Source organism: Phyllobates terribilis, unplaced genomic scaffold (genome assembly GCF_046119375.1).
Source record: "Phyllobates terribilis strain yellow unplaced genomic scaffold, ASM4611937v1 Scaffold_2__4_contigs__length_985480577, whole genome shotgun sequence".
NCBI classification, from domain to species: Eukaryota; Metazoa; Chordata; class Amphibia; order Anura; family Dendrobatidae; genus Phyllobates; species Phyllobates terribilis.
In genome coordinates, this window is record NW_027362762.1 from 823,326,996 (window position 1) to 823,354,450 (window position 27,455).

Genomic DNA, 27,455 nt, shown 5'->3' on the forward strand with positions numbered 1-27,455 from the left:
GCAGTGGTTTCCTAGCAGCTATTTTACCATGAAGGCCTGCTGCACAAAGTCTCCTCTTAATAGTTGTTGTAGAGATGTGTCTGCTGCTAGAACTCTGTGTGGCATTGACCTGGTCTCTAATCTGAGCTGCTGTTAACCTGCGATTTCTGAGGCTGGTGACTCTGATAAACTTATCCTCAGAAGCAGAGGTGACTCTTGGTCTTCCTTTCCTGGGGCGGTCCTCATATGAGCCAGTTTCATTGTAGCGCTTGATGGTTTTTGCAACTGCACTTGGAGACACTTTCAAAGTTTTCCCAATTTTTCGGACTGACTGACCTTCATTTCTTAAAGTAATGATGGCCACTCGTTTTTCTTTACTTAGCTGCTTTTTTCTTGCCATAATACAAATTCTAACAGTCTATTCAGTAGGACTATCAGCTGTGTATCCACCTGACTTCTGCACAACACAACTGATGGTCCCAACCCCATTTGTAAGGCAAGAAATCCCACTTATTAAACCTGACGGGCACACCTGTGAAGTGAAAACCATTTCCAGTGACTACCTCTTGAAGCTCATCAAGAGAATGCCAAGAGTGTGCAAAGCAGTCATCAAAGCAAAAGGTGGCTACTTTGAAGAACCTAGAATATAAGACATATTTTCAGTTGTTTCACACTTTTTTGTTAAGTATATAATTCCACATGTGTTAATTCATAGTTTTGATGCCTTCAGTGTGAATGTACAATTTTCATAGTCATGCACATACAGAAAAATCTTTAAATGAGAAGAAGGTGTGTCCAAACTTTTGGTCTCTACTGTATGTGTTCAATCCATATTTTTCTGAAATAAAACACATACCTCTTATAGTCCAAGGGGTTGTTCACATGACCATTTTTTTGTGGCCTGATTCAATTTTTATATTAATTTACAGTTCAAACTTGCCCATGGCTCTTTTTAAAAAGTAGATAGCATTCAGAAGCTATCCATGTGTCATACAAGTGCTGACCGTATTTTACTGTTTAATTTGTAAAAGAAGCTTAAAGCACAACTCCAGTGTTTTTTTTATTGCACCAATGGAGTGGTGCTTTAAATGTAAATCCCCTGCCCCCAGTTTCATACTCACCTGTCGTCCCCTTCATTTTTTTCCAGCATCACTCCGGTCCATCTCTGGCAAAAAGTGACCTGCTTGCAGCTCCAGTCTGCTGGAGTGCGTCGGAGTTCACTTTTCAATACAAGTCTATGAGATCATTGTTCTGGATGAGAGCTTGTGACGTAACTTCTGACTTCCAGGCAGTCAGAAGTTACATGCACAAGATGGCATCGCTGGACAAGAGTGGCATCAGTAAGAGGTGAAACAGCCAGAAGGTGAGTATAAGAACGGGAGTAGGAGGCTTACTTTTAAAGCACCACTCCAGTGCTGAAAAATAAAAAAAAGTATTGCTTTATAATATAACCGTCATTTTAATTTTTATTTCATAAATCAATAGTACATGTGAAAATAAACTACTTTGTAATATATCCTATCAGAGGAATCTTCTTTCCCTGCCAGAATTGATCATTCATGATCAAAATTCTCAGTTCAGAGGTAAAATCTGTATTCAGTGAGGACCGATTTTCCCCATTACTGAGATAGGAGATGGCAGTTACTACAGATACAATAGAATCTCATCAGTAGCATCTGCCATCTCCTATCTCAGTAATGGGAGAGTCTGTCTTCCCTGAATACAGATTTTACCTCAGAATTGAGAAATTAGAATTTTGATAATGACTGATCAATTTTGGCAGACAAAGAAGCAGATTTATCTGATAAGATATATTAAAGAGTTGCTTATTTTCATATGTACTACTGATTTATGAAATAAAAATTAAAATGATGGTTACTCTTTAAATTTGAGTGTGCGCAGTAGTTACATTTCAGGAGAAGGGGGTTAAAACTCTTTGTGACTGCAGACTTGTGAATTCTTAAGTGTTAACGCTTGGAACGACGGTCATGTGACTGCAAGTATGAGATATGCATACTCCCTGCCACAATCCAACTAGACTGTTTCCGGCCTCGCTCAATACACTTGCATTGAGCGAGGCCGCGCCCATCTAGTTGGCTGGTGGCCGGGAGTATGCATATTGCATACGTGACTCGTACAAGTTACATGTAGTTCAAAATAGCGCCAATGATAAATATGATTGATATGGGGGTCTGTGGGTCATGGAATAATGGTGTTTCTGGTAATGCAGTTCTTTTAAACACTGTTTCTGGGGAGAAAAAATAACGATTGTTCGGTCACGTTTTTCTGTATAACATTATATACCAATGTCACACTGCTTTATAATGTATTTTATTATAGATTCAATGTACGGTTAGTAATAACAATGTGGTGAGCACCAAGCAATTAGCAGCTGGACATTTATACTGAACTAAAATTGCTCATTATTATGCTTTGTGCTTGAAATGACAGCTTACTTCTCTCAATTATGACACGAGATGTGCTTTTTAGCCCTTTTGGGTCTGAAGATAGACTTGTAAGCAACTCTTTATAAGTTGCATGGACCTCTGCGTCATTGAGCAGGTCATAGTATAGGGAACGATGTATTAGGGATTCAGTCCGCTGTCCACCCCCTGGAAAGAAAGAAGACCTGTTACATTCTTAGGTTTTTGTTTTTTTTTGTCCTAAAAAATACATTAATGCTACATATCAAATTCTTATTTAATTTCAAACCTAATTTATTCAAAGCTAGTTTATAAAAGATATTGATTTGTCCTTAACCCAAGTTTAAAGAGGATTTCACTTTAAAACAATTATAATCCAGTATGTTTCAACTATAAATACATAAAATTTACTAATACTTCCAAGTGTCCACCAATGTCGGCCACAGTCCCAGATCACCGCAACTTCACTTTTGGCCCACTCAGGAGAGTCCTGTACCAGCACATAATCAGAGCTATGCTTTAAGAGGGCTGGCTACTTTCGCATTTCAATAACGCAGACAGACCCCTTCTCTGTCTGTGCATTGGCCATCATAGAAACGTTGGGGTGTCTTAGCTTCTGAAATGAGCAATAAGCCAGCCCTCTTCACACACAGCGTTAGTGATGTGCTGACACGGGAATCTCCCATCTCCAGCACAGGTCTAAACATAAAGATGCTGGATACACAGAATGAGGCTGTTATGGGGACATTGGTGGAAATTTAGAAAAAAACAGTTTATTAGTAAGTTTTTAGATTTGTGTAATAGGAATACATGATGCATGCTTTTATGCTTTTAAGTGGATAACCTCTTTGATACTATCAGTACTAATATTTTGCCATTCATGGGTCCAGAAAAGCAAGGTGACAATCCTGTTTTTTTATGGCCTAAATTAGTAAATCTATTTCCCTTACACGTTCTCCTAAATCCCCTACTGCTAATTGGCCACGTCTCTTCTGACATCTTTAAACTGTGGCCATTTCACAGACAAACCCAAGAAGAAAAACAAAAAAAAACACAAAATGAGCTTATACCCTAAAGCAATTAAATAAGTAAACAATAATAGTATATGGAAATAACAGAGGGTAGTTAATTAACGCTGTTTTTATCAAAAAAGCTTAAAAGCCATTTCACCACGACAAGGTGTACCACCGGGACGGTCCTAACTTGTCTTTAGCAAAACCTTATCATGTGTCAAACGACATCAATGTGAATAAGGGAAGGACAGGGTCCTGACTGAGACACCCATCCATGGGATGCTATACAGATGAAATACTTAGCTCATAGTCTGGCTCATTTATTTGGTTTTGCTGTAATCTCTTGTACTTTGTACAAACAAGTACGTGGCCCACCTTTCTAAGCTAAATATTTAATCTTTCCACGGATGGGTATCTCAGTCAGGACCCTGTCCTGCTCTGCCTTATTCACATTGACGTCGTTTGACACATGCTAAGGTTTTAATATTAGAGACGGGGTAGGACAGTGCCAGTGGGTACACCTTGTCGTGGTGGGGTGGCCTTTATTCGTTTTTGGTCAAAATAGAGTTAACTAAGTACCCTATGTTATTTACACGTACTATTATTATTTACTTGCTGTAGAGTATATGCTCATTTAGTTGTTTGTTTTTTTTTGTTCTATTCTTGGATGTTATCTTTAGAAAGAAGCCATAGAGGTTTCATGTCAGATGGTATAATATAACATCTTAGTTATGTCACAGATCATCAATATGGATAATGAGTTAAAAAACATTTTTAGGCATCTTTAAACCGTGTTTTGAATTTTTTTTTAAATAACTTTAATTGCAGCCATATTGGTTGTCACTTAGCTTTCCAAACAGGAGAGTACTTTGTCAATCAAATGTTTTACAATTCCCAGGCAAAACTCCCGTCTGCCCATCCTTAAAAAAAAAAAAATTTTCTGTAAGGTCTAACCCACCCAAGGAAATGCTGGAAAGGGCTGTAGCAATAGTCAGTGGTGACATAAAAATATTGACATTTGGATTCTTGCTTGATTGAGCACGATAAAGATCGTAGGCAAAGTTGGATGCAGAAGAAGCAAGTCTATTGAGTGGACTCTTGTAGAATGGATCCTCCTCCTCTTCTACAACAGTGGGGACCTATGAAATAGGACAAAAGTACAATTACTTTAATGTAATCTAGCAGAAATATAGACAGAAACTGACCTTTTTTGGACATGTGATGAGGGCAGAATCATTAGAAAAGTAGATTCTTTTAAGAACGGTCAGTTGTAAAAGGAAACGGGAGACTAAAGACTCACTGGCTGAATACAATCAAGAATGACACGGTGAACATCAAACAGTTGAAAGAATCCATGGAAAACACAGTGGGAAACGGTCTGTAGAATATCCAAGGGTTGGACATGACTTACCGTAACTGATCACAATATAGCAGAGCATAGTACACAAATTGTCAGTGTCTAACAACACTCTTGAGATGAGGTATGCAAACCCTTCAATGTGATGAAGCCTGTCTTTCCCACAGCAAAAAGCAAGTGGCATAAGTGCTTTATCAGATCACCAAACTCTCCAAGTTGTGTCTGATACCCAGTCCTTCTCCCCCACTACCTACCTTAGACAACTTGTATCTGCAGCACAGACCACTATACCAAGATATTTTTACATTATTAGGCCCCTGCGCAAGAACTATATATGGGCGCTTTGCAGTCCAATAGCTCCTCATAATGCACAATTCCACCTGCTTTGGAGGTGGTAGTGGCCTCCTTACTTCTTGGGTCCCTGTGCAGCTGCACAGGTTGCACCAATAGTATGTCCACCCGTGTCTACATGCCATAACAATGTATGGAAGTTTACATCCTGTGTAACATACATGTTGGGTTTGTTACTCTGTGTACAGCTATCATAGTCACTATCTGTATGGTCACTTGAAGTTTCTAAAAAATAAAATTATTCATGCAATATATACAGTACAATCTAACCACAGTGTTTTCTTACCTTACTACCATCCTGAGAACCATTGCCATTAGTGGACTATACTTGCCCTGCACCATATACCATTCCAGATTTCTTGTCTGTTGTACCCTTCACCGGGTTCCAAGAAACCATTCTTTCTGTATTGACCACCCAAAACTGCATTTTTTACTCAAGTGCCTGCTCAAGGAGTAGACCAATCTGTGCTCCATCATCTTTAAAAGACAGACATATTCAATAGTTCTGTACTGACTGTTTTGTACAAAGGCTGTGACCACGAAAAGAAGATATTATTACATAGAAAGCAAAGTCCTAGATTCTCTACAATGTATGTTAAAATATTTTGGATGTAATTTGTTTATACATTTTTAGAACTTTTAATCTCTATTAAATTACATGATAATGGTAAGTTATCCAGGGATTTCTTCTAATTGAAATATTTGGAATTTTGAAGATTCCATAATTCCCATATACAGGACAACTTAGAATCTCCATAGACCACAGATTATTATTATTTTTAATAACTTGGATGAACAAAGCTGTTTCAACTAGTAATTACATGATTTTACCGGAAAACAGCTATTTCACCCAAAACCATGTCACCCATTATGTTCTCTGAAAATCAGTGTTAATAAGCAAATAAAAGACTTCATCAGCTAATAGCCTCTGTGCTATTTGGCCACTTCAAGGCAGCACCAAACTCAAGACTCAACTTCTCTATTTTGCCTTACTCTAATTGGTGGGTTCTAAGCAGGGGGCTCACCTCTATGACATATCTACTATATAATTGTCTTATCCCGTCTGTCTGTCTATCTGTCTGTCTATCTGTCTGTCTATCTGTCTGTCTATCTGTCTGTCTGTCCTGGAAATCCCGCGTCGCTCATTGGTCCGGCAGCGGCCAATCAGCACCCTGGGATTTCTGAAAAAAGATGGCGGCCGTTAGCGGCTCATCTGCGGAACGGAGCTCAGCGGCGATGCAGCCAGGAGATGAGCGCCGCGAGGCGCTCATCTCCCGGCCGGTAACAGCAGAAGGACCTCGACCGCCGGACCTATCTGCGGGACGGAGATGCAGCCGGGAGATGACCGGCGCGAGGCGCTCATCTCCCGGCCGGTAGCAGCGGAAGGACCGCCAGCTTCGCTGACCTCCATGCGGAAGGGAGGACCGGGGAGCGGCGCTGCGGGTCGGGATACTTCTGCTGCGAGCGCCCGCTCATGTCCCGGGTTCTCGCTGCGGAAGTACCCGCATAGGCAGCGCCGCTCCCCGGTCCTCACCAAGACGATTCGATGATTGGTCGTGGTCTTCGGACCCAACCAATCACTGATCTTACCTCAAAAGTTTAACACTACTGTGCTGATTGGTCGCGGATGCTGCTCGCGACCAATCACCGATTTGGGCGCCAAATTTAAATATCGGCCGCGACCAATCACCAATCTTGGCTCCACATTTAAACACCGCTGTGCTGAGTGGTCGCCGACCCTGGGCGCGACCAATCACCGATTTTGGCACCACATTTAAATAGCGTCCGCGACCAATCAGTACAGCGGTGTTTAAATGTGGAGCCAAGATCGGTGATTGGTCGCGGCCGATATTTAAATTTGGCGCCCAAATCGGTGATTGGTCGCGGGCAGCGTCCGCGACCAATCAGCACAGTAGTGTTTAACTTTTGCGGCAAGATCAGTGATTGGTCGCGGGCCAAGACCGCGACCAATCACCGATTTGTGCGGCACATTTAAATAGCGGCCGCGACCAATTGGATGTCAGCGCCGCTCCCCGGTCCTCCCTTCACACCCTAGCCGCATGGATGTCAGCGCCGCTCCCCGGTCCTCCCTTGACACCCTAGCCGCTGATGTCCCCACAGTATCCGCATGGTGTTACAAAGGTCCGGACATTTGTGTTAAAAATCGCTGATTGGTCGCCGCCGCTATTTAAATGTGGCGCCAAAATCGGTGATTGGTCGCGCCCAGCGTCGGCGACCAATCAGCTCAGCGGTGTTTAAAATGGAGCCAAGATCGGTGATTGGTCACGGCCGATATTTAAATTTGGCGCCCAAATCGGTGATTGGTCGCGGGCAGCGCCAGCGACCAATCAGCGATTTTTAACACAAATGTCCGGACCTTTGTAACACCATGCGGATACTGTGGGGACATCAGTGGCTAGGGTGTCAAGGGAGGACCGGGGAGCGGTTCTGCGGGTCGGGATACTTCTGCTGCGAGCGCCCGCTCATGTCCCGGGTTCTCGCAGCGGTAGTAGCCGCACAGGCAGCGCCGCTGACATCCATGCGGAAGGGAGGACCGGGGAGCGGCGCTGACATCCATGCGGCTAGGGTGTCAAGGGAGGACCGGGGAGCGGTGCTGCGGGTCGGGATACTTCTACTGCGAGCAGTCGCTCATCTCCCGGCTTCTCGCAGCGGAAGTAGCCGCACAGGCAGCGGCGCTCCCCGGTCCTCACTAATACCATTCCGCTCCCCGGTCCTCACCAATACGATTCGCTGATTGGTCTCGCTCTCCGCACGCGACCAATCAGTGATCTTGCCGCCACATTTAAACACTGCTGTGCTGATTGGTCGCGGACGCCAGACGCAACCAATCAGCAAGCTTGGCGCCAAATTTAAACAACGCTCTGCTGATTGGTCGCGGACGCCAGAGGCGTCCAATCAGCGAGATTGGCGCCAAATTTAAACAACGCTCTGCTGATTGGTCGCGGTGGCCAGCCGCGACCAATCAGCGATTTTGGCGCCAAATTTAAACCCCGCTCTGCTGATTGGTCGCGACCGCCGGCCGCCACCAATCAGCGATTTTGGCGCCAAATTTAAACCCCGCTCTGCTGATTGGTCGCGGTTGCCGGCCGCGACTAATCAGCATTGTTGGCGTCAAATTGCCGGCCGCGACTAATCAGCATTATTGCCGCCAAATTTAAACACCGCTCTGCTGAATGGTCGCGGCCGCAACCAATCAGCATTATTGGCGCAAAATTTAAACCCCGCTCTGCTGATTGGTCAGGTTCGCTGGCCGCGACCAATCAGCATTATTGGCACAAAATTTAAACCCCGCTCTGCTGATTAGTCGCGACCGCCGGCCGTGACCAATCAGCGATATAGTCGCCAAATTTCAACACCGCTTTGCTGATTGGTCGCGGTTGCCGGCCGCGACCAATCAGCGATTTTGGCGCCAAATTTAAACACCGCTCTGCTGATTGCGCCCGGTCTGCCGCATACATATTCTAGAATACCCGATGCGTTAGAATCGGGCCACCATCTATTACTAATAATAACTGGTGATGTTGTCAGTGGACAACCCCTTTAATCACTGTTTTCATTTGCAATTCATGCATAAGAATACCAGTTAAGCATTATTGTAAAGCTTTGTGTTTAAATTGTGTCTGTGTGCATACGTGCGGAATAACATAATTTTTGCCATGAAATCACTTGCATCCTGTTTTTTTCTTCACAAGTTTCCCCCTGCTTGTCTGTATCTTTTATTTTCACTCTTCTCTCATCTAGTGGGAGGAGACTATAGACAGTGCTCAGAGAGTGATGGATTTCAGCTCTTCTTTCTCTGTGTAGCCACATGTTCAGAAGCAACAACATTATGAAAGACAATATACAGCAGCATGGAGGATGTCATACAGCAGTATTGAGCTGTGTGGCTGTGAATCCAGCACTGTACTGAGTTATAATACTTGTTTGAAACTCCATCACAGGTTTGTGTATGCCACACTGTGCTGATTGCTCCTCACTCCTACTCCCCTCTCCATAAAGCAGGCCATTTACGGCCCTCGAAGACCTTTTATCCAGCCCGCGGGCAGATATTCGGGGACTGCAGTACTTGGGCTAGCAGCTGTATTTTCACAGCCACTGGCCTATTAATTTCTTCTTGCTCTATGAGCATGCACACACAGCATTCACTACTGAACACTGAGGCGCGTGCAATGAAAGATTACATTCTGACACCAGTACCAGCGTCAGGATGTATTTTGTGGGCGGAGTCAGCACTCAATTTGTACAGCCCCCGAAGGATGACCCTTGGCAGAAAAAAATATTCCCCACCCCTGCCATATAGTATAAGAGCTGTGACCAGTCACCATACTGTGCTGGCAGATGTCTTGCTTTGGCCAAGTGTGGATAATAAATTAGAGGGCTAGGGAGGTAAAGTGGCTCATAAGTGGAGAAATAAGCAGATTTTTCTGATAAGATATATTAGAAAAATATTTTATTCCCCTGTACTAATGTTTAATGCAAAGTTTGTTAAAACAACAGCAACCATTTTATTCAACCCAGGATATTATGCTTGAAATTTATTCAATAGAAACCAAATTTCGTGATTTCTTTCAGGAAGGATTAATGCTGGGAACTAGTGTTGAGCGAGCACTAAAATGCTCGGGTGCTCGAAGCTCGGGCCGAGCTCGCCGTGATACTCGGGTGCTCGACCCGAGCAACGAGCCCAATGTTAGTCTATGGGAGACTCGAGCATTTTTGCGGTGGCACCCCCGGCAGTCTTTTAAAAGCCTAACAAGTGCCCAAAACGATAGTGACAGTGCTCAAATGACATGGGGACAGCATGGGCATCGCCCCAGGAAGCATTTCTGACCCCCAGGTCACTGCTGTCAACAACGTGGTCAGAGGTATTAAGCCACTTTTACAGGCTCACAATAAAACGTTCAAAAACGAAAGTGAAACTTTTTTCCTGTGAAATATGTTAAGGATAGTGTTGAGCGATACCTTCCTATATCGGGAAATATCAGATCGGATTGGATCGGACCGATACCCAAAAAGTATCGGATATCGCCGATTCCGATACCGGAAACCAATGCAAGTCAATGGGACACAAATATCGGAATGAAAATAAACCCTTTCTTTCCTTGTAGGTTAATTCTACATGAAGTAAAACAACTAAGAATAATGTAGAATGTATTACGCGAAAAGCCGGCAATTCATCAGCGGCATACACCGGTACCCGACAATTTACAACAGAAAGAATAGAGCTTCACACATAGATTAGATAGATAGAAATATGTCAGTCACATATATATGAAGTACAGTGACAGTGTTGCTTACTGTACTTGTCATTTAGTGTAAAGGATTTATTTAAAAAAATAATTGTGTTTTCATGCACTGTCTCTTTAAAAAAGCCGGCCTGCAATTCAGCTGCGGTACCCGACAATTTATAACAGACAGAATAGAGCTTCACACATAGATTCGATAGATAGAAACATGTCAGTCACATATATATGAAGTACAGTGACAGTGTTGCTTACTGAACTTGTCATTTAGTGTAAAGGATTTATTTAAAAATATAATAGTGTTTTCATGCACCGTCTCTTTAAAAAAGCCGGCCGGCAATTCAGCATCTGTACCCGACAATTTAGAATAGAAGGAATAGAGAATCTTACATAGATTAGATAGATAGAAACATGTCAGTCACATATATATGAAGTACAGTGACAGTGTTGATTACTGTACTTGTCATTTAGTGTTAAAATAAAGGATTTATTTAAAAAAAAATTGCCGTGGGGTTCCCCATAATTTTAGTCTCTAGCGGAGGTTAAGCAGACGGCTGGGGCTGATGTTTGAAGCCTGGGAAGGGGGTAATACCCACGGAGCTTCCCAGGCTACTAATATCAGCCCCCAGCTGAATACCTAGCCTTTACTAGCTATTAAAATGGGGGACCCCCTCAAAAAAATGACGTGGGGTCCCCCCTAATTTAATAGCTAGCAAAGGCTAGGCAGACAGCTGGGGGCTGATATTAATAGCCCAGGAAGGGTGCCATGAATATTGGCCCCCTCCCAGCCTAGAAACACCAGCCGTCAGCCGCCCCAGAAATGGCGCATCCATAGGATGCGCCAATTCTGGCACTTAGCCTCGCTCTTCCCACTGCCCTGTAGCGGTGGCAGTGGGGTAATAGGGCTGGGGTTGATGTCAGCTTATAATGCCAGCTGACATCAAGCCCAGGTTAGTAATGGAGAGGCGTCTATAAGACACCCCCATTACTAACCCCATAGTCAAAGTTAAAAAAAAAAAACACAAACACCCAGAATAAAGTCCTTTAATTGAAATAAACACACAATTCTTTATTGTTCTAAATTAAACTCTACTTACCATCACGCCCATTCCAGCTGAAACCAACGATCTCCTGCAATAAAAGAAAAATAATAAAGCAACCTCATCCTTACCTTTCCATGGTTCCCAGGACAGCTTCAGCTCTGCTACATCGAGATGACAGGCTGGACCGCAGCAGAACGCTGCCATCCAGCCTGTCATCCCGCAGACACTGAGAAGCGCAGGCATGCTTGCGCTCCTCAGTGTCTCTCTGTGACGGCATCCAGATGAGCCGAGTTCATGTCCAATGAACTCAGCTCACCTCATGCACGTCACTGACAGCGTGGGAGAATTCTCCTGCACTCAGCGCTTCAGCGTGAGAATTTTCCCACGCTGTCAGTGACGTGCATGAGGTGAGCCGAGTTCATTGGACATGACCTCGGCTCATCTGGATGCCGTCACAGAGAGACACTGAGGAGCGCAAGCATGCCTGCGCTTCTCAGTGTCTGCTGGATGACAGGCTGGATGGCAGCGTTCTGCTGCGGTCCAGCCTGTCATCTCGATGTAGCAGAGCTGAAGCTGTCGTGGGAACCATGGAAAGGTAAGGATGAGGTTGCTTTATTATTTTTCTTTTATTGCAGGAGATCGTTGGCTTCAGCTGGAATGGGCGTGATGGTAAGTAAAGTTTAATTTAGAACAATAAAGAATTGTGTGTTTATTTCAATTAAAGGACTTTTTTCTGGGTGTTGTGTTTTTTTTAAATACTTTACTAGAAATTCATGGTGGTCATGTCTAATATTGGCGTGACCCCATGAATTTCGGGCTTAGGGCCAGCTGATAATGCCAAGCTGGCCTTAACCCCTTTATTACCCAGTGAGCCACCGCACCAGGGCCCTGGATGAGTTGGGTACAGTGCCAGGAGATGGCGCTTCTATGAACGCGCCATTTTTCGGGGTGGCTGCGGACTGCAATTTGCAGCGGGTGGGGCCCAGAAAGCTTGGGCCTCCCTGCGCTGCAGATTCCATCCCCCAGCTGCCTAGCTGGACACAAAAATAGGGCGAAGCCCCACGTATTTTTTTTTTAATTATTTCATGAAATTCATGAAATAATTAAGAAAAAAAGGGCTTCCCTATATTGTTGTGTCCAACCAGGTACAAATAGGCAGCTGGTGGTTGGGGGCAGCCCATTCCTGCCTGCTGTACCTGGCTGGACATAAATATAGGGCGAAGCCCCACATCAATTTTTTTTTAATTATTTCATGAATTTCCTGAAATAATTAAAAAAAAATTGACGTGGGGCTTCGCACTATTTGTGTTCAGCCAGGTACAGCAGGCAGGAACGGGCTGCGCCCAACCACCAGCTGCCTATGTGTACATGGCCGGACACAACAATATAGGGAAGCCCTTTTTTTCTTTCTGCCCCCCCCCCGGTGCAAATTGCAGTCCGCAGCCACCCCGGAAAATGGCGCGTTCATAGAAGCTGGATGCTGTACCTGGCTGGCATACAAAAATATGGCAAAGCCCATGTCAAAATTTTGGGGAAAAATTAATTAAAAAATAAATAATAATTTAGGGACTGCATCTTTATTAACTCCTCAAATGTCATTTAGTGTTAAAATAAAGGATTTATTTAAAAAAAAATTGGCGTGGGATCCCCCATAATTTTAGGCTCTAGCGGAGGTTAAGCAGACAGCTGGGGCAGATGTTTGAAGCCTGGGAAGTGGGTAATACCCACGGAGCTTCCCAGACTACTAATATCAGCCCCCAGCTGAATACCTAGCCTTTACTAGCTATTAAAATGGGGGACCCCCCCAAAAAAATTACGTGGGGTACCCCCTATTTAATAGCTAGCAAAGGCTAGGCAGACAGCTGGGGGCTGATATTAATAGCCCAGGAAGGGTGCCATGAATATTGGCCCCCTCCCAGGCTAGAAACACCAGCCGTCAGCCGCCCCAGAAATGGCGCATCCATAGGATGCGCCAATTCTGGCGCTTAGCCTCGCTCTTCCACGCTGCCCTGGTGCGGTGGCAGGGGGTAATAGGGTTGGGTTTCATGTCAGCGCCAGCTGCCATGAAGCCCAGGTTAGTAATGATGGGCGTCTATAAGACACCCCCATTACTAACCTACAAAGTGTTAAAAAGAAAAAACACACACTACACCCAGAAAAAAATAATTTATTTGAAATAAAACACACAATTTTATTTAATTCTTAGTTTACTAAAAAAAAATAGTTACCTGTCCACATTCCTGCGCTGATCTCCCATGCACAGCTGTCACATCTGGAGATGGTGACAGCTGTGCATGGGTGCTGTAAGCTCACACTGCCGGGAACACGTCCGCTCCCGGCAGCGGGAGCCACTGACTGAGGTCACCGGAGTGCATTCAGGCAGCGCAGCTCCGGAGACCTCCTTTACGGCACTGCTGTACCGTGGGAATTTCTCACGATACAGCAGGGCCGTAAAGGAGCTAACCGGAGCAGCGCTGCCTGAACTCCGGCGAACCCACTTATGCAATGACGGGGCTGCTTTACGGCCCCGTCATTCTAGCGGCGGCAGCGGTTCAGAGCGGTCACATTCTATGTGGCTGCTCTAAACTGGAGATCTTCGTGGGACACTCGTGGACTACTACGGAGGGGTAAGGATAAGGTTGTGGTTTATTATTTTATATTTTATTACAGGAGATCGATGGCTTCGGGGAATTAGGTGTCTAGGTGAGTATAGGTGTAGTTTTTTTATTTTTTACTTTATTTTAGGTGGCGATCGGCGGGGACAGGTAATGTATGAACTAATTTATTGTAGGCAACCACTGGCCACCAATGACATGTATTTAACATTTATTGGGGACACAGTAGGGCAATTTAAATAGCAGGATCAGGCTGATGGGAACTACTGCTCCCATCGAGCTGATCCTGCTGGCACGAGTGGACGGGGGACAGACATAGGCCGATGGGAGTAGTAGTGTCACATCGGCCTATGTCTGCCTGCACGCACACACCCGCAGACATCGCACAGACACCGCACACACTCGCAGACATCGCACAGACACCGCACACACTCGCAGACATCGCACAGACACCCACACACCCGCAGACATCGCACAGACACCGCACACACTCTCAGACATCGCACAGACACCGCACACACTCGCAGACATCGCACAGACACCGCACACACTCGCAGACATCGCACAGACACCGCACACACCCGCAGACATCGCACAGACACCGCACACACTCGCAGACATCGCACAGACACCGCACACACTCGCAGACATCGCACAGACACAGCAGACATCGCACAGACACCGCGCACACCCGCACACATCGCACAGACACCGCACACACCCGCAGACACCGCACACACCCGCAGACATCGCGCAGACACACGCACAGACATCGCACAGACACCGCACACACCCGCAGACATCGCGCAGACACCCCGCACACACTCGCAGACACACGCACAGACACCCACACACACCAATCATGACGGGCTGATCGTCTGGGAGGTGACGCTGTGCGGCCAGCCAATCACTGTAATGCCCACAAACAACATGGCTGCGGCATTACAGTGACTGGCTGGCAATCCCTGCATGTTCATTGACTCTGTAAAGAGCACCAAACATGCAGGGCGGAGACCCGAGTTCCCGCCCGAGTAACCCGGAAATGCTCGGTGCTCGCCGAACATCCCGAGTAGCGTGATACTCGGGCGAGTACCGAGCAGTGTCGAGCATGTTCACTCAACACTACTGGGAACTAATGCACAGCATGCTAATTGCTAGCATAGCAGAAGCAACATTAGAATTTCTGTCCATTCTCTATCATTGCTGTTCTGCCAGTGATAATCATAACAACAATCAGAAAAATTGGAACAGTTTCAAGTACCTACGTTCACATAAATGAAGCATAATTCTAGACACAGGTCAGATTATACCATTATGTGTTCAGGTTTGTCAATCATTGAATACAGATGGGTATAAAATGTGTGTTTTTAAGAGCTAATTCTTCCCAAAAATAAATTCTTAGCAGACCTTTCCTCCGTATACCATGCAGGAGAGTGCCAGGGAGTATCGTAGTTAGAGACGACTCACACCCACCAGCGCTAGAAGAAAAGTGAATATAATTTTCCTCTCCTTCTGTTGCCAATATACACTGATCAGAAACAATGTTCATACCACTGACTGGTGAAGGGAATAACATTGATTATCTTGTGAGAATGGTACCTGTCAAGGGGTGAAACATATTAGGAAGCAGTGAACAGTTAAGTTGTCAAAATTGATGTGTAAGATGCCGGAAAAATGGACAAGTGTAATGATCTGAGTGACTATAACAAGGGCCAAATTGTGAAGGGTCAGAGCATCTCCAAAACATATGGTCTTGTGGGTATGCAGTGGTTGTTAACTACCAAAAGTGATTCAAGAAAGGCCAACCGGTCAAACAGAGATGGGGTCATGAACACCCATAGCTTATTAATACACATAGGGAACCATGGCTAGCCTGTCCGGTCCTATCCTATAGAAGAGCTACTGGGGCACAAATTGTGGAACAAGTTAGTGCCATCTATAGTAATAAGGTGTTCGACATACCACCCACCTAAACAATGTTGCCGATCAAATACACTCCTTTATGGCAACAGTATTCCCTAATAGCAGTGGCCTCTTTTACCAAGATTGCACCCTGACAAAATGCTCAAAAATTATTCCAGATTGGTTTGAGGAACATGATAGATCTCAAAGTGATGACTTGTCCTACAAAGTCTTTCTGATCAAGCATCCATGGGATGTGCAGAAAAACAAGTCCTATCCATGGAGACCTCTCCACACAACTTTCCCGACTTAAAGGGGTTGGCTACTTTATTTTAACAGATGTGTTGGGGAAATTATTTTCTGGTACTATTATATAAGTATTACAGGTTCTCTTCACTCAAAATGGTCATTGATGGAGAAGTATGTGACCAGACCTGTCCATCAGCTGTCAATTTGGAAATAATTTTCCCATGTGCAGTGTTTTTCAATTGGAGGAGGCTGATGGAAAGGTCTGGTCATATACTACTTTGTCGGCAACCATTTTGAGAACAGAAGAGTTGTGCAGTCTGTGAGGAAGACTGCATTAACTAATAGCCAACTTTCACAATGAAAGAGAACTTCTAATACTTATATATTAGCAAGTAACACAAAGCCATGCCCCAACATATTTGTTTACCCCACGACTTTTGGTGTACATGTACTTAAAACGTTGTGTCCCTGACTTTGATGCGGGTTTGCACTCCGAGCCCACATTTTTCCCTGCACATGATGACTGATTTAATCAGCCATCATGTGCCTTCAACAGCCGTGGGTGGAGTGGATCTCTGCCTCCAGTTTTTAACCAGTTAAATTCCACTGTCAATCTCTGACAGCGGCATTTAACACGCGCTGGCAGGGAGTGCGTCGTTCCATGTGCACATTGGTGCGCCCGTGATGTGATCTTGGGGTGGCGATGGTTTGTCATGACAGCCGGGGGTCTGCTGATGATCTCCATGCCAGTCATTAAGATCCTCCTGTGAAAGCCGGCCCGTGGCTTTCACAGGAGGATGTACTGCTATGTATAGAACAAGCGATCAGACGATCACAGCTTCAAGTCCCCTGAACGGACTATTTAATACAGTAGAAAATTTAAAATAAATGTAAAAAAAAACAAAAAAAAAAACACATTCAAATAATCCCCCTTTTGACCCATTAAAAATAAAACAATAAAAAAAATACACATATTTGATATCACTGCATTAATAAAAGTCTGCTCTAGCAAAATAATTTAATCCAATTAGTAAACGGCGTAATGAAAAAAAAAATCAAAACACTAGAATTACGTTTTTTTGGACCGCCACAACATTACAAAAAAAAGTAATAAGAGGCGATCAAAACATCATGTGTACTCCAAAATAGTATCAGTAAAAATGTCAGCCCGGGCTGCAAAAAATAAACCCTCACACAGCCCCATATACCGAAAAAATGAAATGTTATGGATCTCGGAAAATGGTAGCAAAACCACAAAAACATATTCTTACACATTTCCAAATTTTTCTTTACCACTTAAAGGGGTTGTACACTACTCTATATTACCCCCCCCCCCAATGTATCCCCCTGGGGTCCCTAAGGATTTTTGTAATTACCTTACGTTGCAGATAATGACTATGGGCGGTGCTAGCACTGGCTGCTCACAGGCATCATGTGACCCCCGGTTGCAGCCGACACTGACATCCGCTGATGTCACGACAAGTGCTGGCAGCAGCCGGGGGTCTTGTCTTCCTGGTTCCACGGTGGATGCCAGGCTGTGGGTGGGGTTACCCCCCGCTTCACAACCGGCATCCACCTCGCGCTCTGCCTCGACCCCTCACTTGTTGGGACGTCAGCGCAGCGTCACATGATGCCTGTGAGCGGCCACCGATAGCACCGCTCACAGGTAGTATCAGCAACGTAAGGTAATTACAAAAAAGTCTTAGGGGCCCCGGGGGGGATACATTGGGGGGTAATATAAAGTACTGGACAACTTCTTTAAGTAAAAAAAAACAATACATGTTTGGTATCTGCGTACTCGTACTGACCTGGAGAATCATATTGTCGAGTCATTTTTACCGTATAGTGAACGTGGTAACTAAAAAACTATTGTGCAATTGCATTTTTTTTAGATTTCACAGCACTTGGAATTTTTTTCCCACTTTTACATGATAAAAATGAATGTCATTCAAAAGTACAACTCGTCTTGCAAAAAACAAGGCATTATGCGGCTATTTTGATGGAAAAATAAAAAAGTTATGGCGCATGGAAGAAAGGGAGGAAAAAACGAAAAAAAAAAATGGAAAATTATGTAGGAGTTAAAATTATGAAATTGGACAACCACTTTAAAGGATCTGCTGCTAACATGTTGACACCATAATGATCTGTTGCTAATGTCTTGCTTGACTCCAGATACCTCAGGCCACCTGCACAGGCTTTTTGGAGTCCACACCCTGACAAGTCAAAACTGATTTGTGCTCACAAGGAGAACCTACACAATACTACACAATACTACACAGTACTACACAGTACTACACAGAGGGTTTTAATGTTTTGCGTCATCGGTGTGTGTCTCACCACTGTATAGGAATATTACTCCAGTAGAAAATCTCTACCATACCGGCACAAACATAAATGCTAGAGCCAGAATTAAAAAAAACAAACAAACCATAATGAAGGTTTTAGTTCAGGATTAAGCTGTTTTCTTCCAATTTTGCAGCACAACTCTGCAGTTTATTTGAGGTTTTGCTGTTTAGTCTTTTTTTATTTTAGTGGAGTTGAATTATAATGCAAGACACAACTAATGAACAGGTCTGGAACTCTTCCTGGAAGACTGGCGTATTTTTTTTAAAATCCTGAGCAAAGTTTTTGTGGGTTTTTTTTATTGCATAATGTTCAGGCTATGGTGCGTTTTTTTTCTGTCATTCTTTTGCAGTACATTTTTTAGCTGTGCAAATTGACAAATTTTGTAATCGTTTTTAATCCGTCCTATATTTTTAAATAAAAAAAAAAAACAGAATGGATCATGATGGAACTGATGATGACTGATACGAACTGATGGTGCAATTTTACCTTAAAGGGGTTTTTCACAACTTTGATACTGATGAACTATTCTATCCATGAATCATTTGTTATCACCTCTGGCAGTGCCGAGTTGTATACAGTGCACTGAGTGGCACACAACTGATCGATCACACTGTTTAGAGTCCACTGCCATGTACTGCAGATCAGCTCCTAATATTTGTGTAATAATTGTAATACTTTTTTCTTCCAACCGTACATCATTAAGTTGGCATTTACTACTAACCTTACATTGGGTTGGCATGCTTCATCCAACCATACATTAGGTTGGCATGTTTCTTCTCACCATACATTAGGTTGGCATATTTCTTCCAACCATCTCTTAGGTTGGCATATCTTTTCTAACCATACATTGAGTTGGCAGGCTTCTTCTAAACATACATTGTTTTGGCTTATGTCTTCCGGCCATACATAGGTTGGCATATTGTACAAGCAGCATGTAAAGCCTGTGTGTCACCTTCTATTCTACTGCATTGATTCAGTCATTTGATTACATATTCACTGCTATTTGTTACAGTGCTGATGTGGCACCCCAGGGGTCTGGTTGCCACAGTAATAGAAATATTATGTCTGAGAGCAAGTGGGAGGTTTCTCTGGTCAGGAGCCCTAAGCATGCAACACGGCCCACCCAGACCTGGGAGGGGAGGAATCTGCCCTTATAAACTGGGTCTGGGGCGGGATTAGTGAGTGAAGTCCCAGACAGAGACACAGTCAGAGCCTGGAGTGTAGTTCCAGACACAGGGAGAGTTACAACAGGAGCTCTGTAGGAGCAGGAGCGAGTGCCAGAGGCTGGAAGCTAGAGAGCTCGCCTTGGCTGAAGACACTAAACCCGGACACGGAGTCCGAGGCTGTGGGGACATCCAGGTCCAGCAGCAGAATCCAACCGGCAGGGGATTCCATGTCCTCTGGCCTTAGAACCCGGAGGCACGGTCACAAGCAGGGGACCAGCACCGCCATCATGAAGCGGAGGCTAACGGAAGGCCCCAAGTCACCGGCCATACGGGTGAGCACCACACGGTATACTCAGGGACGTGGGCTACTTCTACCCGCATAGAGCAAGGTAGCCAGGAAAGAGTGCAGATAGTCGGGGAGGCCTACAACTCCACCTGGCCAGGGGAGATCCTGCTTGCTCACAGACTGACCAGGCCCCTACTGCTAACCAGTACTCCCGGGAGGGTCTGCGTTATACCATCAGTAAAGACCCTGAACTGCACCACACGTCTCTGTGTTTCATCGCCGCACCAGCACCATTACTACTGGGACGCTCACACCATCACTCCCATCATCTCACATTAGCTGCCCTGAGGCAATACTTCTCCCGTGGGGAGTTATTCCATACTCGGCTGCGCAAATTACATCAGCCTCAGCGGTCTGCAGCGCAGCGGCGGTCCCCACTGACCGCAATCCACGGGTGGTGTAGTCGGACATTGTTATTATTTAAGACTGCCACTGGTTTGACCGCCCTGGGCACGGACCGGGTCACAGCCACGGAGGACTACAACCCCCAGCGATCCGGCTCCGGGTATCCCCCTGCACAGCACAGGCCCAGGGGGCGCGTCAACTTTGGCGTAGTCGGCAGGATTTCGTGCCCGCAACCACCGGGTACTGCGTGCCTGAAAAATACTTTTATACTTACCTGTGGTGAAGTTTACCGCCGTCCGGAGCCGTTTCCCGCCATCGGACGCCATCTTGGGTCCTTTCCCGCCGTCTTCTTCCGTCTTCCCGCCATCCGACGCCATCTTCAGGACGCCGCACGGGAAGAAGAGGGGCGTGGACACCGAAAGCGCGCGAGAGCCGAAGCTCCGCCCCACGCACTGACGCTGCGCAAGGTCCTGGAAGGGAGAAAGTGCGACGCTGACGTCATCGGAGCACGACGCCAGGTCCTCAACCCCGACGATTGACTGCGGAGCCGCGGCCTACGGAAGAAAAGCATCGCAAGGTAGGCCACAGTCCACTAGGGGGGAAGGAGGATGTCGGACACCGAGGGGTGCTCCACCGGCCGCCAGCGCAACCGCTGCAGCGGTCATGCCATTCACCATGCCTTATATCCCGGGGGCAACCTGGCTACCCCAGTACTCAGGGGAGTCACATACCCTGAGTGACTTTAGGGAAAGACTGGATAGCCTCTTCCAGGTATACCCCCTCACGGAAGAGCAAAAAGTGAGCATCCTGGTGGCCCAGTTAATCGGGGCAGCCCAAAGGGAGGTAAAGTCCTGGTCACCTGGGAAGAAGAGGACTGTCAGAGAGATACTAGCCCGGCTGAAAGACACATTTAATACCCGAACCTCAGCCGAAATAAAGCTCAGATTTTACGGGTGCAAACAGCGGGCACATGGAAGTATAAGAGACTATGCTCTAAACCTACAAGAGGCCCTGAGAGCCATTAAGCAGGCAGACCCTGACAGCGTGGGAAATGAAGACAAGCTGTTGACCGAACAATTTATTGAGGGTCTACTGTGCAATGCCCACCGAACCCAGTTGCGGGCAATGGCCTTACAGGACCCTGACCTGGACTTTAAACAGTTCAAGGACAGAGCCATCCGGGTGCTCCGAGAACCGGCCACAGGCGCCTTGCTATCACTTATCACCAGGACGCGGCGCCCTTGTCTGCAGGACCTGTGGGAGCTGATGCGCAGGCTTTGAACAATAACCCGGCTACAGACCTGCACCATCAGGTCCAAGAGCTGACTAAGAGCGTTGCCGCGCTAACCAGAACTGTGTAATCTTTACAGGTCTCTTCTCCAGGAAAGATCCAGCTGGCATCCGGACCAGAGGACGTCCCGTGGCACCGACTGAAGAGGACCCCACCGGCCAGAGGAAGACCCAGCGACAGATACAACGAGGACGGACGACCCATCTGCCGCCGCTGCAATCAACCGGGACATATGGCAAGGTACTGTCATTTAAACGGGCACAACCTGGGGTAGAGGGCCAACCCCCAGGCTTAAGATCATCAGGCCCATCAAACTGGCATGACAAATACGTAGGGGGATGTCCGGTCTTGCCTGTGGTACTGGATGGCATTCCTATGAGTGCCCTACTAGACACCGGGTCACAGGTCACCACCATCCCGTACGTGCTCTTCAAGCGGTACTGGAATGACTCGGACATAACCCGCTACCCAGATGACGACCTGAGCATTATCGCCAGCAATGGTCAGCCCGTGCCACAGATAGGATTTAAAGAGGTGACCATCAAGGTCGGTAAAGTTGAACTGCCGGCACAAGGACTGATCATTGTGGACATTGACCGTCGCGAGAGTCACCCAAAAATAACCCCAGGTACTAATGTAATTGAAAACTGTCTTGCAGAGGTGATTCTTATTTTGCAACAGGTTGCCAAGAACGCCAGTTCCAGCCAGCAGCGTGTGCTCCAAAAAGAGATCCGGGCACTGATGAAACGGCAACAAGTGGAACTATCTGGTGGTGAGATAGGTAGCGTGAGAATGTGTGACCCGTTCCCTATTGCCATGCCCCCAAAAAGTGAGATGATGATTTGGTGCCAGGCAGCTATTGGTCTAAGAGGTATAGACTACCAAGCAATGGTAGAACCCGTCTACTCAGACAGTAGGCCCACCATTTTGACAGCACGGGGGGTGGTCGATGTTCGCCATGGGAGGGTGCCCGTTCGCATCATCAATATCGGGGAGAGAGAAGTACGCCTGCCCCGGTATGCCACGCTAGCCAAATTGTTCACCATCAACCAGAACTCTGTACAGGCCGTGGAACCCTTGCCTCCATCTCAAACAGAGGAAGGTAACGGCTCTAAGAAACCAATGGAGGACTGGTGTCAGCAGCTGCACTTGGGTACTGACTCCACTCCCTCACACCAAAAACAGGGAGTCTATCGGGTGGTTCAAGAGTACGAGAGAGTGTTTAGTAAACACCCGCTAGACTTCGGGCGAGTAAAGGGGGTAGAACATCACATCCCAACGGGAGACCATCCTCCCATAAAGGAGAGATACCGACCCGTACCCCCTGCACACTATCAACACGCCAAGGGGATGCTAAAAGACATGAAGGAGGCTGGGGTAATTAGGGACAGCTGTAGCCCCTGGGCAGCTCCACTAGTCTTAGTGAAAAAGAAAGACAACACCATGAGAATGTGTGTAGACTACAGGAAGGTCAACCGTATCACACACAAAGATGCGTACCCGTTACCAAGGATAGAAGAGTCCTTAGCTGCATTAAAATCTGCTAACTTCTTCTCTACTTTGGATCTCACTAGCGGGTACTGGCAGGTTCCTGTAGCAGAGGCGGACCGGGAGAAGACTGCATTCACCACCCCGATGGGACTCAGCGAATTTAACTGTATGCTGTTCGGGCTCTGCAACGCACCAGGAACCTTCCAACGGTTGATGGAATGCTGTCTGGGACACCGGAACTTCGAGACGGTCCAATTATACCTGGACGACGTCATCGTTTATTCCAAGACCTATGAGGACCATCTGGAACACCTGGCAGAAGTGTTTGAAGCCCTGGCAAACTATGGCCTAAAGGTAAAACCCTCAAAGTGTCATCTACTGAAGCCAAAGGTACAGTACCTGGGACACGTGGTGAGTGCTGACGGAGTGGCCCCCGACCCTGACAAGATCACCGTGATTAAGGACTGGCCAAGACCATCCAGCATAAAGGAAGTGCGGCAGTTCCTCGGGTTGGTAGGCTACTACGGAAGATTCATTCCCGGTTTCACCAAGAAGGCAGCTCCTATGCAGGACCTCCTGATAGGCCAGTCCAGGAAGGCCAAAAACCAGAAGCCACCCTTCAAATGGGAAAAGCTGGAAGAGGAGTCCTTCCGCCAGCTGAAGATGGCCCTCACGGGGGATGAAATCCTGGCGTACCCTGATTACAGCCAGCCCTTTATCCTCTACACGGACGCAAGCAACATCGGGCTAGGAGCCGTACTGTCCCAGATCCAGCAGGGGAGAGAACGGGTAATTGCTTACGCCAGCCGAAAACAGCGACCCACGGAAAGAAACCCTGAGAATTACAGCTCGTTCAAGCTAGAGTTCCTGGCAGTGGTGTGGGCAGTAACCGAACGTTTTAAGCATTACCTTGCCTCTTCCAGGTTCACCGTGTACACGGACAACAACCCGTTGACACACCTGGACACTGCAAGACTGGGTGCCCTGTAGCAGAGATGGATGGCCCGCCTGTCCAATTATGAGTTCACAATCAAATACCGGGCAGAGCGCTCCAATACCAACGCGGACGCCCTGTCCAGGATGCCAAACCTACAGGACGAAGGGGAGGATCCAGAAGAATTGGAAGAGATCGAACTCCCTGCGTTTCACCGTCATGGGATTACCCAGTATTCCCACCGTGTGAGGGGCCAGCGATCCGCTACGTTCAATCCCTTACCCCACTACAACTGGGCGGAGACGCAAGACAGTGACCCCGCAGTCCGTCTGGTGAAGGAGATGCTGACCCATGCTGACGCCCGCATGGACCCAGATGCTCCGGAAGAGACCAAGCAACTGTGGACGGAGAAGAGCAGACTGTTTCTCTACAAGGAGAAGTTGTGCCGCAGAATGGTCAATTCCCGGACACATGAACTGATCTGGCAGGTGGTGGTACCGAGACGGGACGCAGCTATGGTGCTGGAGGCCTACCACAATGGGGCAGGGCACTTCGGATGGAAGAAGCTGGAGTTCCTGCTGCGTGAACGGTTCTACTAGATAGGCATGAGAGGAGCCATTGAGAGGTGGTGTAGAGACTGTGGCCCGTGCAATCTAAGAAGAAGGGACCGTGCCAGCCAGAGGACTCCCCTGCAGCCCATCATCACCAGGCAGCCGCTGGAACTGGTCGCTCTGGACCATGTTAAACTGGCTCCAAGCAGAAGCGGGTATGTCTACGTCCTAACCATCGTGGATCACTACTCCCGGTTCCTGGTGGTGGTCCCTGTCAAAGACTTAACGGCTCAGACAGCAGCCAGAGCCTTCCAGCTGCACTTCTGCCGCCCACACGGGTACCCGGACCAAGTGCTGATGGACCAAGGACCAGCCTTCGAAGCGGAGGTCTTCCAGGAGTTCTGAAACCTGTATGGCTGCAAGAAGATAAGAACAACGCCCTATCACCCCCAAACCAATGGACTCTGCGAGAAGATGAACCAGGTGGTGATAGATCTGCTAAAAACATTGCCCCTGGAAGAACGCAGTCTGTGGCCTGAGAAACTGCCCGATCTGGTGGACCTGTATAACCACATCCTGGTAGGTTCCACCAACTGTACCCTGGCTTACCTAATGAGAGCAAGACCTGGTAAGCTGCCTGTTGACCTGGATATGGGAGTCCTGATACCCGAGGACACCTCGCCAGAGACAGACTGGGATACAGAACGGCAGCAGCAGTACCGGAAAGTACAGGAGAGCGTCGAGCGAAGTCTCTGTCAATCAAGAGAAAGGCAGGAGAGGACTTATAACCAACATGCTCCCGCTGTTCCCCTGGTACCTGGAGAGCAGGTCTTGAAAAGAAAAAGGCGGCTCCATAAGTTGGACGACCAGTGGGAAAAGGACCCATACACCGTACTGCCCTCAAGCCACAATAATCCAAAGGTGTACGTCATCAGCAAGGATGGAGGAGAGACCACAGCCACTGTCTCCAGAGACCACCGGAAAAAGTGCCCCGAGAAGTTGCAAAGCACGGATGAAGATCAGGAAGACCCTCAACCCGTAGAGGAAAAGGAGGAAATGATCAGCACCGTACTCGGAGACTTTCACCGATCCTGGACACAAGTAAACAATGCTATCGTGGTGCCCGTCCTCACCTTTCTCCAGCCAGCCCCTCAAGTGCCTACAGAAGACCAGGTAGAGCTGGAAGAGCAGCCGGCCCAGGAGGCGGAAGAGTCCACACCAGCAGCGCAGGAGGATCAACCCTCTGCTAGTAGTGAGCCTGCCGTGCCCCTAGTGAGCCAAAGAATGCGCAGACAGCTGCCCAGCTTGCCCATAACACCTCCTACACCCTGTAGTGCAGGACCAGTTAGTGAGCTCCGTAGGTCCACTAGAGTCACTAGAGGTCAGATGCCCGCTCGCTGGAAAATCTAAACTAATGCACTGTAAATTTACCTGTTTATTGAGAAATGTTGATGGTTTTTGTTGTTGCCTGTTATTAATCATGTTTCTCAGTTACCCTGCAGATTTATTTGGACTAACAGGTTATGGACGCTGGATAACCGGAACAATCTTGTAGATAGTTGCACATTGTGCCTCTTGCGAAGACGGACGCGGAAGAGAAAACCTGTCTGGCGTGGCCTACTTGCGGCCCAAAGTAGCTAGCTCCAGCCTTGCAGCCACGCCCAGGGCCAACGCAAGGGGTTTGCTTTGGACAGGTCCCCTACTTCGCTTAAAGCTTCACCTTGGGTGATATGGACACTCGGTTACGGACAGGCCGTGACCTTTAAAGAACTAAAGCTTCTTGTAAATATGTTATTGTATTATCATTTATACCCTTGTATTTATGTTTCTTTAAAAATGTGTTTAGTCCCGGAGTACTAAAATTTACTAGGGGGGAATGTGGCTCCCCAGGGGTCTGGTTGCCACAGTAATAGAAATATTATGTCTGAGAGCAAGTGGGAGGTTTCTCTGGTCAGGAGCCCTAAGCATGCAACACGGCCCACCCAGACCTGGGAGGGGAGGAATCTGCCCTTATAAACTGGGTCTGGGGCGGGATTAGTGAGTGAAGTCCCAGACAGAGACACAGTCAGAGCCTGGAGTGTAGTTCCAGACACAGGGAGAGTTACAACAGGAGCTCTGTAGGAGCAGGAGCGAGTGCCAGAGGCTGGAAGCTAGAGAGCTCGCCTTGGCTGAAGACACTAAACCCGGACACGGAGTCCGAGGCTGTGGGGACATCCAGGTCCAGCAGCAGAATCCAACCGGCAGGGGATTCCATGTCCTCTGACCTTAGAAGCCCGGAGGCACGGTCACAAGCAAGGGACCAGCACCGCCATCGTGAAGCGGAGGCTAACGGAAGGCCCCAAGTCACCGGCCATACGGGTGAGCACCACACGGTATACTCAGGGACGTGGGCTACTTCTACCCGCATAGAGCAAGGTAGCCAGGAAATAGTGCAGATAGTCGGGGAGGCCTACAACTCCACCTGGCCAGGGGAGATCCTGCTTGCTCACAGACTGACCAGGCCCCTACTGCTAACCGGGAGGGTCTGCGTTATACCATCAGTAAAGACCCTGAACTGCACCACACGTCTCTGTGTTTCATCGCCACACCAGCACCATTACTACTGGGACGCTCACACCATCACTCCCATCATCTCACATTAGCTGCCCTGAGGCAATACTTCTCCCGTGGGGAGTTATTCCATACTCGGCTGCGCAAATTACATCAGCCTCAGCGGTCTGCAGCGCAGCGGCGGTCCCCACTGACCGCAATCCACGGGTGGCGTAGTCGGACATTGTTATTATTTAAGACTG

The 27,455-nt window shown here is 47.1% G+C and overlaps 1 protein-coding gene across 2 annotated transcripts in view; it reads right to left on the reverse strand.

Moving 5' to 3' along the window:
• The window catches only part of SERPINF1 (serpin family F member 1), a 128,250-nt gene that overhangs the window by 34,756 nt on the left and 66,039 nt on the right, over positions 1–27,455 (reverse strand). For both annotated transcript variants that reach the window (XM_073667690.1, XM_073667691.1), the window contains 2 exons: positions 4,374–4,554; positions 2,436–2,591 (listed from right to left, as the gene is read on the reverse strand). In XM_073667690.1, coding sequence (XP_073523791.1) covers positions 2,436–2,591; positions 4,374–4,554 — 337 coding nt within the window. The remainder of the gene's footprint in view (positions 1–2,435; positions 2,592–4,373; positions 4,555–27,455) is intronic.